At 32.8% G+C, this 13,924-nt stretch overlaps 1 protein-coding gene across 3 annotated transcripts in view; it reads right to left on the reverse strand.

Annotated features, from left to right (window-relative positions):
- thsd7ba (thrombospondin, type I, domain containing 7Ba) overlaps positions 1 to 13,924 on the reverse strand; it is a 435,675-nt gene that overhangs the window by 122,562 nt on the left and 299,189 nt on the right. For all 3 annotated transcript variants that reach the window (XR_015499198.1, XM_087267488.1, XM_087267487.1), the window contains 2 exons: positions 3,765 to 3,880; positions 108 to 240 (listed from right to left, as the gene is read on the reverse strand). Coding sequence is in view for 2 of the 3 variants with exons in the window: in XM_087267488.1 (XP_087123614.1) it covers positions 108 to 240; positions 3,765 to 3,880 (249 nt within the window). In the remaining variant the exon portion in view is untranslated. The remainder of the gene's footprint in view (positions 1 to 107; positions 241 to 3,764; positions 3,881 to 13,924) is intronic.

Raw genomic sequence — 13,924 nt, forward strand, 5'->3', positions numbered from 1 at the left:
TATTCTGTGCTGCATTTGTCAAATATTTTGATACCATCAACCCCACAAAACAGTTCGACCACCGACATTGCTGATAAATAGCTAAAGTGCAACTGCAGTTTCTTCACCTGTAAGTGGGACAAAGCAGAAGAGCTTCACATTCCCTCTCTTCAAATAAAGTATCGGGACACTCTTGACCTCCATTGGCCGCCCGCTGGATGATGATCCTGTATCGTGACTGTGAGGCCACGCTGCTGTTCACTTCGCATTACACACACACACACACACACACACAAACACACACACAAAGAAGAAAACATTACTTTCAGCTATCTTTCACTTTATTAGTATTCTGACAGCGATTGCCACAGCAGGACCCATTCAAAGAGCTCTTTAGATAAGAGGTAATGATATGATCCTCTGGTGGAGTTCACTTCCTGTTCCCTGTATGGACCCTGAACGCATGTAACGACTTCATTTAACAGACGCTGTAAGGCTCATTACGCATTGCTAATTACTAAAAGACTGATAATGGCACAATTAAGAGGGCGATCTCATTAACAGAAGACCCAACAGGGTATTTACAGAGGGGATATCAGTTATTTAAAACATTTCTTCTGTTTGAGTTTGATGCTAATAAATGAAATGTTTGCTGCAAGTTTCTTTGGTGGAAGTTGATGTTAATTAATTGTCTCATTAAAGTGTAATGAAAGCGTTTTGCTGGTCGCATTGGGAATGATTTACGTGTGTGTGTGTGGTTTACAGCAGAGGTGTGTGACATCCCTTCCTAGAGTGTTGCTGAACGCACTTTTTGAAAGTGTAAATCCTGTTTTTATTATCAACACTTTTTTCTCTAGGAGATAATGAATTCTGAATTCTAATAACAAACTCCGTAAATAGTAGGCCTTTTCCGCCTAGGAGAATGAAGAAAATATTGGATTTGACAGAGTTGGTGTGAGTCAAAATATAAGGAGCTGTAATTTTAAATTTGAAGTTTATCTACCAAATAAAACCAGCCTTAAAGAAGAAGAATTCCTTATGTCTATATAGGGGTAAATATATCCTTTATACGTATATATAGAGGAGAAACATGTAAACTAATTCTAGAGAGGTGGTCTATTATTTTTTAATAGAAGCTGTCAAAACTATAGTTGCTATTAATAGTTAATTATAGTTGTCAAAATGTTATTCTCTACTCATATAAATGGTAAAGCTGTTAAGTCAGCAACTGTACACTTTTATGCAATTATTTACACTATGGCTTCATCTATAAAAGTGGCAATAGACTCTTTACAAATTGCTTTAATTCATTCTTAATGTCTCTTGGTTGCTTAAAATTAGTATTGAATGCAAAAAAAAAAATAATAAATAAAAAAAAAAATATATATATATATATATATATATATATATATATATATATATATATATATATATATATATATATATATATATATATATATATATATGTATATATATATATTTTTTTAACATGATCCAGATTATTAATACACAATTTTAAAAAGACAAAAAAAAAAAACTTTAAATGGTATGCAGATTGAAAAAGTTGCAATTTATAAATATAAGTTGACTTTTCAAATAAACCATATTTAATATATAAACCAACATTAGGATTATATTTTTGTTAAGTCTCTTCTTTGCAGCTCACAAACGTTTAGTTAAGAAACACTTCCATCAATTTTGGATTACAGAGATAAATTTGATATGCACACACCTTGACAAAATGCCATTGTTTATCATAATGCCTTAAGGTTTGTTACTGGTTCAAGTGCACGGACGCATCACTGTGATTTATATAAAATGACAGAATGGAATTCATTACAGTTAAGGAGAAAACAACATACCTTTATTTTAATTTTTAAAGCTTTAGTTGGTAAATTGCCACAGTATATGTCTAATTTGTTAAGAGTACTGTTCAAATACGTACAACATCAGATCAGCAGGTTGATCTGCATTCTCTGCGTATGCTCCATATACATAAAATGCGCTTCAAGATGTACTACATATGAAATCTGTACCATCTGTTGCTACATATATAAAAAATATATATAATTTTTAAAACTGGCAATTTAAAACACTTGAAAAAGTCAAGTGTGAGGTGTTTCACAATATAACTACTGTACAGCTTTTTTACTTTAAAAAATAATTATTATAATTGCGCAAAAAGGTGAGTAAATGATTTCACCCTACAAATTAAATCCTGAAATAAGAAAGAAAAAAAAAAAAAAAACATTAGTAGTACTGGTAGCTCATCAACTAGTTTCTATACTGTAATTAACATGATCATCACAAACATTTTAGTGAATTAGAAATCCATATGTAAAAAAGTAAAACATAAAATCCCATTTTTTGTTCTGTAAATTCTCTACCTGATTCTGATAGATTGATCATGCTGTAAAGTTATATATTTCTGTAACTATAATATAATGAATGGTTTGAATATTTTATTGACATGTTCATGACCCACCCAGACACTTTATGGTTTCAAGATACAAAAATGTAAACAAAACATTTACTTTGTTAATTATCATGTACTGAAATGACATCCCATACTGTGACACAAACAATTAATCAGACACTCAAAAAGGGAATCATAATCATTTTCTGTTAACATATTCAATCACACTTCACTACCTGACAAAAGTCTTGTCATCGATCCCAGTTGTAAGAGCAACAAATAATAATTTGACTTCTAGTTGATCATTTTTCTGATGAATCCTCTGTTGAACTGCAACCCAACCATCACAAATACTGCAGAAGAATTATTGGAACCTGCATGGACCCAATGTTCTCACAGAAATCAGTCAAGTTTGTTGAAGAAAAAAATCAAAGTTTGGCGTCAGCATGGTGACGTGCAAAAAATCTGCAGAGTGGATGGCAACATCAACAGTCTGAGGTATCAAGACATTTGTGCTGCCCATTACATTAAAAACCACAGAAGAGGACACATTTTTCAGCAGGATCGTGCTCCTTCTCATGCTTCAGCGTCCACACCAAAGTTCCTGAAAGCAAAAAAGGTCAAGGTGCTCCAGGATTGGCCAGCCCAGTCTTCAGGCATGAACATTATTGAGCAATTTGGGGTAAGATGAAGGAGGAAGCGTTAAAGGTGAATCTATAAAATCTTGATGAACTCTGGGAGTCCTGCAAGAACGCTTTCTTTGCTGTTTCAGATGACTTTATTAATAATTTATTTAAGTCATTCAGAGATGTATGGATGCAGTCCTCCAACCTCATAGGAGTCATACACAATATTAATTATTTTTTCAATGCACCATGATATTAGATTCTATTTTTTACATTCTTTCTGTTAAGTGACAAGACTTTTGTCTAATCAAAGTCACCTTACTGTCCTAATTAAATAATTAAAGTTCAAGGTATGATCATATTTTATTTTGCTAAAATAAGCATAATCTAGAGACCTTTGTCATATTAATTACTTCTTATACCAAATGATCAACCATAAGTCAAGTTATTATTTGTTTTTGCTAAAACTTGGATAGATGACAAGATTTTTGTTAGGTATTATAATATCTATTCATTAACACATTTTTCACACAGTAAGCTATGAAATATTGTCATTTGCTCAGAGATGACTCAAAATATCCTACAGCCTGTGTTCCAAACAAAAATAAAATCATACAGTTTTAGAAGCACATGGGAACATACCAAAATAAACCCTTTTTTTATTTTCAGGTGAACTATTCCTGTAGGAGAGGCTCCAGTGAAATGTCACAGCTAAAGGTTGTGTGAAAAGATTGTATCAATACCTGGCAGGCATGTGGTCGGGCAGGCTGTCCATTCGCTGAAAGGAGTCACAATGCAATCTTTCTCACAGGGCAGTAAACAGGGCTGAATGGTGTCTGGACGGGCAGATTCTGGACACCTATGACACACACGCACACACATGTGGAGAACAGAAAGAAGAAGCAATTTTTGTCATGATGGCTGATAAGCTGTCTTGATTCACACTGCAGTTGCTCTGTCCTTGACCTTCTAGCATGAGCACAGATATGATCGTAAGTACAGCTTGATTTACTGTACCTCACAAACCCAGACATGATCATGTACAGATACAACACAGTTATGGTGACGCTATCGGAGACACAGAGGATCTCCACCACACCGGAGGGGAAGCTGATGTAATATTTATTGCTTCTTACCAGCAGCTGATTGTATCTGAGCGTGGATATGGTAAAGGTGAGTTATTTCGGTATGAGTGACGGGGGGCCTATGTCAACCTTTATGTTTCTTAAGAAAGAGAGTGAGACAGATAAAAAGAGAATGCCCCCACAGCTTTCTAAACTGCACTGCCTGCTTTAATGTCAGAGTGGTCTAAAGGCATTTAGTTGCATAATTTGTCACATAATAATAAATTATGTCACACAATTGAATTTTAAATCACGTAATTTGTTTATTATTACTATTATTATTGTAGTTGTTATTTTATTATTATTATTATTATTATTATTATTATTATTATTATTATTATTATTATAACTGATATTATTATTGTAGTTGTTATTGTATTATTATTGTTATTATTATTATCATTATTAATATTATTACTACTAATATTATTATTGCTGTTGTTGTTGTCATTGCTATAATTATTTTTACTATTAATAGCATATTAATGTATTTATTTATCTATACTAAATGGTATTAAACTGGTTAAAAGAATAAAACTATTATTTATATGTTAAATGTTTTTTTTCTGTTATTATTTAAGAATTTTTACACAAGCAAGAAATTTGTTTTCGTGACAGAAATGTCCAAAGTGTAACAAAATGACAGTGACAGGACAAAAACACAGATAATTAAGGAATAAAAAATAAAGTAAAAATAGATTAAAAGTTATACAAACAGACAAAAGTATGTGCAGGTATAGTATACATTCAATTTAAATTGTAGAATTACAGCAACATCTTTGTTAATGATGTCAAACCATAAATCTAAATTCTCTATTTGTATACACCCCTCAAGCACGAAATAATGAAAACCTGTAACCAAGTGTATGTGAACTGCCATTCAAAGGGTTGGCAGTTAAAGAGGTTTAACATGTATTGATTGGAATATAAACCTTACCATTTTTGTTGGAGTGCAGCAAGTGCACTATTCTGTCCTTCTGAACGGCTGTATTTAATTTTCTGTCATGTTGAGTCTGGTGCAAACTAAATTGCTCATCACTGCAAATCTCATAACATAGTAGCATATTGTTAGGACACAGGGTTACAATGTAACCTGCTCACTTAATGTTTGCGCTTGTAATGTTCATGTTATTTGCTAATTACTAACCACCTCATGTGGAACTCTGACTCTGTTTCTCATTTTGGAGACTGCTTGTTTATCTGAAAAAAAAGGTCACATTTTGGTCACGGACGCATACTTTGAGAGCCTTCATTACTGAATAAACAAAATTTTTAGTTTTAGTGGTCGGGTTTAATGACCAAAACAAAGCATAATATCTGACTTCAGCACATGTTATAGTATTTTTATTCTTTAGATGATTAAAAAAATACATACAGCACCTTTAATTAGATTTTTATTATCTTTTAACTTTTTTATTTTTTTTATTTTACAAATTTATTACTGAGCTGCATTTGTGTAACACTAGGAATATTTATAAAACACATCAAAAACAGCACTATTTAAAATCTTTGTGTCTTTGACTGCCCCTCTACCAAACCATGTTTTTCTGTCTTAAATAATGACTGTTAAAATGATTTAAAAAATGACTTTACACTCACAGCATTGTTGGTTTACAAAAATAAAAAAAATAATCATCAATTATTTAATTAATTATTTAATTAATTAAACATCCTGTAGCACTACTACACTTGATTTTGGTTTTATTGTAAAAAAAGAAAGAAAGGCAAGAAAACAAGAACACATTTTAAAAGAGAATATGAAATATTTTTTGGCATACTTTAAAAATTGTGATTTAGCAATCAAACATGTTTTATAAGTCTTACACTTCATATTATCAAATTTTTCATAGTATATCTCCTAAGCCTGTTACTTTTACCATATTTAAACATATCAACCATTTGGTAGAAGCTGATATTTTAGAAATTATGTGTTGAAAAAAACGCATTGATTGTCTTAACTAGTGACATTAGGAGTTAAGAAAAGCAATCCAAACATTGTTTTTTTTTTCTTGGTGGGGTAGTTTAAGGGTTTAAGATCATCATTAAAGATGTTGCTACTGTCACTTTTGACCAATACTTTGCAACCTTTCAAATTTTAACATTTCTTCAAAACTTTTATTATAATACTACTAAAATATCTACAGAAATGCAATCAGCTTGTGTGGACAAAATACATACTTTTCCACGGTAATGTACCTGTTTAAAGCTTTCACCACCCTCTTCAATATCACTTTCTTCTAAAATATCAAAAGATATACATCTTCAATCAATATTTCATGCACACACTGATATATCTGGCAAACAGCTGTAGAAAGAATAATGACATTTACTTTGGTGAACACAAAAAACCAGATGGTCAAATTTCACAACGCAAAACCCTTTTGGGTGAAACAAGACCCATTATTTAGCGATGATAACTGACTGCCTGTACATGATATCTTTTCCCAGTACACTGTTAGAAGGATGAAACAAAAATCACAATTGGAGACTCACAGACGTTATGGGATCTTGGGGTCAGAACAATAACTGAAAGAAAGGCTTTCTCAACAGCATCAACAACAATAAATAAATAAATTCAGAAATAAATTACTGATATATTCCAAAAACTCAAGCTTGTTCACAATTTTGTATCATTATTATTATTATTATTTTAAGCAAAATTATATTATGTTATGCTTATTAAGGGTTCCAATCTAAGTAGAGGGCACTGTACAGTGTGTGCGGGCTTCTGTTTGAGAGCCTGTTATTTCTTGAGAAGGTCTATCCCTATGAGCTGGATTCTGGACATTTCATTTGCAGGCTCTGCTCACTTTCCCAGCATGCAGCGGCTCTAAAGACAGGCCGAGGGACTCAGCGGGGCTCGGCCGGCTACAGGCTTTGGAGACCAGCAAACAGGACACATCAAAGCAGGGGACAAGAGAGAACAGAGGCATGAATCATCTGTTTCTCTCTCACTTTTGTGCTCTGTGGAGCAGAATGTCATTATGGAGGGCAATCACCCAAAGGCAATGATGCTACGGAGCTTAAGGGGAGGAACAAAGGAGTGGGTGGAGGATAAATGCAAGAAATCAGTAGAAAGAACACAGTACAGAAGACAACAGACTGACTGTCTTTTTTGTTAGTGTTTCTTTATGGAAACAATGCACTCTGCTTTTATTGTTGCACCATTAATTTTGATTGGGTGAAGCATGTTTGTAGCTGGGATATGAGGATGTATTACTTACAAGAGATGTGATGTTAGTTAAATTCTCAAAAACTGTAAACACTGCTTATAAATAAATTTCCAGCTTATAAATAATACATTATTTATAACTTCTGTAGTAATTGACACTCCATCCTAGAATAATTACAACTTTTCATTATTATTATTATTATTATTATTATTATATCCATTACTAATAAATAATAATTTGTATTTAGTTTATCATATTGGTCCTTTTTCATATTTTTTTAACCTTCACAAGATTTTTTTAACAATCATGCACAAAATAAGTACTGATACATAATGATAGAATCGATAATGCACCCACCCACTCTCCCCTTTAAAATCTATAAATTAGTCAAAGATGTGGATTAAAGCGATTCTATCTATTAAATATACCGCTGATAGAGAAAGCGGTGTGGTATCACAGAGTATGTGGAGATCAGCAGAAGAGAGAGAAGACAGCAAATTTTGTAGAATGAGGGGGAAATATGATTAGGGAGCCTGATTTTGCTTGAAGCTTGAATAGAAGCATCGCACATTTCACTATATATGAAATTTGTCATGTCACATCTCTACATAACCTGTTTTCCCATCTTCCTGATGCACGCATTTCAGGAGAAATGTATATTAATAATACAATTAAAATAATTAGTAACAATAGTATTATTATTGTTAGTTTTTAATATATCTATACGCTAGTATGCTCCAAAACAGTGACAAAATTAGCATTTAAAAGATATAAAACTGATATAAAGATGTAAAGCTTGTAGTTTCCCAGCAGGCATACAACATCATAGGACATTAACATTAGGATAGATGTAGTTCATGACTGGTGAGGCAGTGGCGCGGTAGGTAGTGCTGCTCAGTTGGCGTTTCTGTGTGGAGTTTGCATGTTCTCCCTGCCTTCGCGTGGGTTTCCTCCGGGTGCTCCGGTTTCCCCTAGAGTCCAAAGACATGCGGTACAGGTGAATTGGGTAGGCTAAATTGTCTGTAGTGTATGAGTGTGTGTGTGAATGTGTGTGTGGATGTTTCCCAAAGATGGGTTGAGGCTGGAAGGGCATCCGCTGCGTAAAAACTTGCTGGATAAGTTGGCGGTTCATTCCGCTGTGGCGACCCCAGATTAATAAAGGGACTAAGCCGAACAAGAAAATGAATGAATGAATGAGTTCATGACTTTTGGTGACCAAAATTCTATGGAAAACGTTATTTGACGTCCAATAATAATGTCAAATGACAATGATATTTGGTTGATGTTAAGCTGTGTTGGAAAGTGACAAAAATCCAATGTCTAATAGAAGTCATAGTGGTATAATGTCCACACAACATTAAGGTGTAACATGATTACACGTTGATATTTAGTTAATTTTAAGTTGATTTTTGGTTGGACATTAGAGATTAACATCAGCCTGACGTTGCATTCTGACGTCAATTTGATTTTCATTTCCAAACAAAATCTAATGTCCCCAGGATGTAGGGGGTACAACGTCAATTCACTTGTTAAGTTTGACGTCATGCGAATTGGCTTCCGTTTCCAAGCGCTATATAAAACTGTATAGGAATGGTAATAATAAATATTTACAAAGCGATGTAATACTTTTGAAAATCATAATCACAATATATATGTCCATGCCTAATATAAAAAAAAGAGAGAGAAAAAAATTATATATATATATTTATATATATATATATACAATTTAGAAATTGTTAAAAATGTTGTGTTTTTGTGATGTAGCCAGTTCAGAGAGTGTTGTGTACACCATGATTTTATATAATAATTACTTTAAGGTGTGATATGACTAAAAAGGGATCAAAAACAATTATGTTCTCAATTCAAATGTGTAGCGGCTTGGACCTGGTAATAGTATTTCATACGTCCATTCCACCTAACAGATGGATATGACGTTGTGTTGACGTACTGTGCCTGCAGGGTTGTCGCTTACGCATATATGAAGCAACAATTTTTTACGTTACCTCAAACTACAGTTTCTCATCAAATCATAGCCAATCAAATGCTCAGTAGTATCTGACATGCTCCGCCACCATTAGGATGCTTCTTATTTGCTTTTCATTTGATGCACTAGAGCTCAATCGCTCTCACTTGCAGAACAGAAATAAAAACAAGACGCTATTGCCTGATTATTAAAAAGAGGAGCTACACTATGTCCCACCCTGTTTGTGTGTTTCGGTTGAGATTACATCAAACATAGAATAAAAAATGCATATTTCAAAGCACTTCATGGGACCTTTAATAAAGAACTAGCAGATCTAGCAGAGAGAGGGAAGTTAAACAAACATCTCCATGTTGGATGATTTCTTATGAGGGTGTTTAAATAGCTCAAACTATGCTGTGTTAAATAAAGTGGAGTTGTCGGAACACACTTTGCATATATCGCCTTCTGCTAATATTGGCACCCTTGGCAAATATGTGCAAAGAAGGCTGTGGGAAAAAATAATAACTTTTTCATTGTTTAATATTTTACTCAAAATATTTACCAAAAGAAAAGACCCCTGAATTTAATTTTGAGAGAGAGCAGAGGTTTTGCTTTTTCTTGAAAGCCTTTCAAACTTAGTAGTGCTGAAGTAGGAGATGGCAGGTTGTAGTTTTTGGGACTTTCTGATCCAATGACTCTCAGCTAATTTATGCAGTTCTCCAGCAGTGATTTTAGGAGATTTTTTCATTCTCGTGGTGCATTGGGACAAGATAGACTCTATACTTCTCCAGACTGATTCATAACACTTCCAGCTGAGTGAACACTTCTCTACTGTCCTGATGGTGGAAATGGTGATTGTTCAGTGTTCCTGGTATTTTTTTAAGTCCTTTTTCATTTTGTAAAGCTTAACAACCTGTTGCTGCAAAAGCTGTTTTTTTTATTTATTTTTTATTCATTATAAAGAATAAGTGAGTTTGGCGTTTGAGCATCTTCATATTTGCATTGTTATAATAATGGTGATTGTTAACGATGTATGTAAAAAGATAAAGATAAAAAGTGGTATACTTTTATATTATATTTTGCTCAAATATTAGGGTTCTTAGGGCTGCCAATTACTGTGCCACGCATATATTTAACAAAGGCTTTTTTTTTTTTTTTGATTAGTTTTATCGGAAACATCAGTGAGAGCTTTATTCGGCAAGGAACTTATTTTGTGGTTTACTGCTACTCATGGTCCATACAAACCTATCAATACAAGAGGACACAAAAGGTATTTACAGTGGGTGAAACTTTAAAAGGAGCATTACCGCCACGAGTGACACTGTCGCCGCACTAAAGGAGTAAGAATGTGTTTTTAGGTATAAAGGCAGTTAGCGACTTTGCTGCCAGGGGGCACAAAGAGACAAAATGCGAACTGATATAAATATACAGTAGCTGTAAATACCCTGTTACTTGTAAATGAAGGTAAAATAATGAAACAAAGCATTATAATTCCTTCATTAACCATTAAAAAAAACTTGTTAACAAACTGTATTATCATTGTAAACTTGTGAAGTGAAATGAGGATTAACATTAAAAAGTAAATTTAAAGAAATATAAGACAACTAAAATGAATGTACAAACATTCATATAAATAAGTAGGAGTAAATAAATAAATATAAACAACTTTTTTTTTTTTTTTTTTTTTTTAGCGGGAGCTGTGCCCCAGCAGAGCTTTATGTCTAGCAATGCCCTTGGAGTATACAGTGTTTCTTATTTTAAAAACATAGGACTAAGACAGTCAATAAATAAGCTTTTTCATTTCCTGTTCCGTTGATGATTATATTTTACTATTTAATTTTATGTTTCAAGTATTGTACGTAAATAATAAATTAATAACTAAATAGGCCTAAATAATTATTTATTTAAAGACAATACCAACGAAACTCGCAGAAATGGTCCGGTGCATGGTCTAAAGAAATCTTAAGTTTAATGCTACTTGATCAAAAGCATAAAAATAAATTGACCTCCTTCAAGCAGATCACTAAAATTATGATAAAAATAATTTTGCCACAGGACGTAAATTAAGTTAAACACATTTATTTTTTATTTTAGTTTCGGTTCAGTTTCATTTTCAAAATGTCAATGTTCTCCTTCAAATTATATTATATATATAATTTTTTTATTATTATTATTTTTTTTACTTTTTAAACTATTAATGGCTCAGTATATTTTGTGTATCTTTTTATATTACAAAAAAAAGTGTTAGTACTGTATTGTTTATAACCATAACCTAAACAAGTAGCAACTGATGTGCTATAGCTATTCAAGGTGGCCTGAGGGAGGAAAACTGTTTTTATGCCTAGATGATATAGTAATATATTTTGTAATATTTGTGTTTATTATTATGAGTGAAGAATCAAAAGAACAAACAATAAAGATATTTTTTTACAGTCATCTTTGCTCACATTTACAGAAGGTGCCAATATTAGTGTATTAAACATGATGACACTTTATACAGGACATAATGCTCTGCTCTCACTGCTTCCAGCACATCCGGCAGGGCTTGAGGGATATGATATGTGTGTGACACAAACACATAAATTTACCCCCTTCATCAAACACATGCATGCCATACAGCGTACCATCTGTGATTTATGTTTCAGTACATCTGTGAGGGAGCATGTGTGTGAGTATGTCAACAGATCACTATAAACCGGAGTGTGATTTGTTCTCTCCAGACTGCAAAGCAGCTTAGATTACCAAATCATTTGTAAACACAGCGGTATTTGACACCTCTTTCTCCTTAACACACACTTTGCCTTTCAAGCTCTCACAAATGCTCTCCCACTGTGAACTCAATGGTGGGGTTACAATGCAAAAACATCATTTTCTGAGGGGAAATTTATACGACAAAGGTGTCAAAATGATCCCTGCTCACATAAAGCCACTAACATGACTGAAATGTTGTATTACGTTTGTAAAAGAATGAAAGACAACATGCCTGCACACATATACTCCCTATAGTGTGAAACTGTCATTTTGTTTGTCAATGTCTATGGATTCAATATGTACTAAAACTCATTTTAACAAGTGATGAAAAGAGAACTGAATAACCATACTCCAGTAATAGTATCATTACTTGCCAAATAATGTAGTGCAATAAGAGTAAAAGTATCTGTTCTATACTGCTCAATGTATGAGTAAAATGTAGCCCTTAAAAAAGTAAACTATTTGCCATTCATGAAAATGTGAGAACACATAGCATTCATTTATAGACCTATAATAAGATGACAGAAAGCATGTTGTGTTTTTACAGGCTTAGCAAAATCTGTGTAACCTAAAAATCCAAGTGAGGTAAAAATCTAGCTGTGTGGATATGTTAACACTTAGAATATGCATTTTGAACCCTGACTAACAATCTAAGAATGTCTAGCAGTCCCTGCTGCTAACCAAGCATGGATAAAATACATGCAATAATGCATGTATTTAAAAACGGCAATTTACATTAATGAGCATTTTGTACCCTTGTAAAATTATCTATCATACTGTTTGCAACACAATTAATGTTTTTTTTTTTTTTATTAATATCTCAGCTGTACTTTGATATTTATTCCAAAGCTAGTTACTTAATAAAATCAATGTCATGAAAGCCACACATTTCTCACACATCTTTAAATAAATGTGTTTACTTTTTATAATAAATATTCTTTATAATGAACATCACAATGTTTTCTTGTAGTAAAACTTTTTTTTTTTCATTATCCTTAATACTGTTGCATTAACTGAATGATGGAAAACTTTTTTTTCTTTTTTTCTTCAGAATTTTATTGTAAAATATAACAAACACCTTTGTGGCTTATCTGATTTTTTTATTTCTCAAAAAAATCTATAGCATTGATATATATAGCATAATACATTGTCAGATAATAGAAATGCATTAAACCCTAAGTCTTTGTGTTTTAGGCTACTGTTGTAGGACAAAAAAAATCATTATTAAATAAAAAAGAAGTCTTAAAATGCAAAATAATTTTTATAAACAAATATGCACTGCCCACCTAACCAACCAACCAACCAACCAATCAACCAACCAACCAACCAACCTACTGTTGCAATCAACCAAATAACCTAGCAACCAACCAACCAATCTAGCAACCAAAAAAACTAGCAACAAACCAGCCAGCCAGCCAGCCATCCAACCAGCCAACCAACCAACCTATATATATATAGGTGTTTATAGGCATAGTCCCCTACCCCACCCAAGTTGTTTCAAACCTTTATATATTTTTTCTTCTGTTAAACACAAAATAAGATGTTTTGAAGATTGCTAAAAACCTCTATTTTTCATAGTAAAAAAACAAATACTATGGAAGTCAGTGGTTACAAGTTGTCAGCATTCTTCAAAATCTTTTTTAGTGTTCAACAGAAAAAAGAAAATTTCAAAGGTTTGAAACAAGCAAAGGGTGAGTACATGTTCATTTTTGGTTGAACTATGCCTTTAAGTACCTAAACAAGTGAGATATTTTATGTTTGGCTTTTTATTGTAGTCTCTGGCATAATATGAATAGGGGGTCTGAGGTGACAACTAAGCTTTTGGCAATCTTGCTTTTCAGGTAAATGCATCTAGTTTTAAGCATTCTTTTACTGAAATGAGAAAAAAACTG

Source organism: Danio rerio, chromosome 9 (genome assembly GCF_052040795.2).
Source record: "Danio rerio strain M-AB ecotype USA chromosome 9, GRCz13ab, whole genome shotgun sequence".
Classification (NCBI taxonomy): domain Eukaryota; kingdom Metazoa; phylum Chordata; class Actinopteri; order Cypriniformes; family Danionidae; genus Danio; species Danio rerio.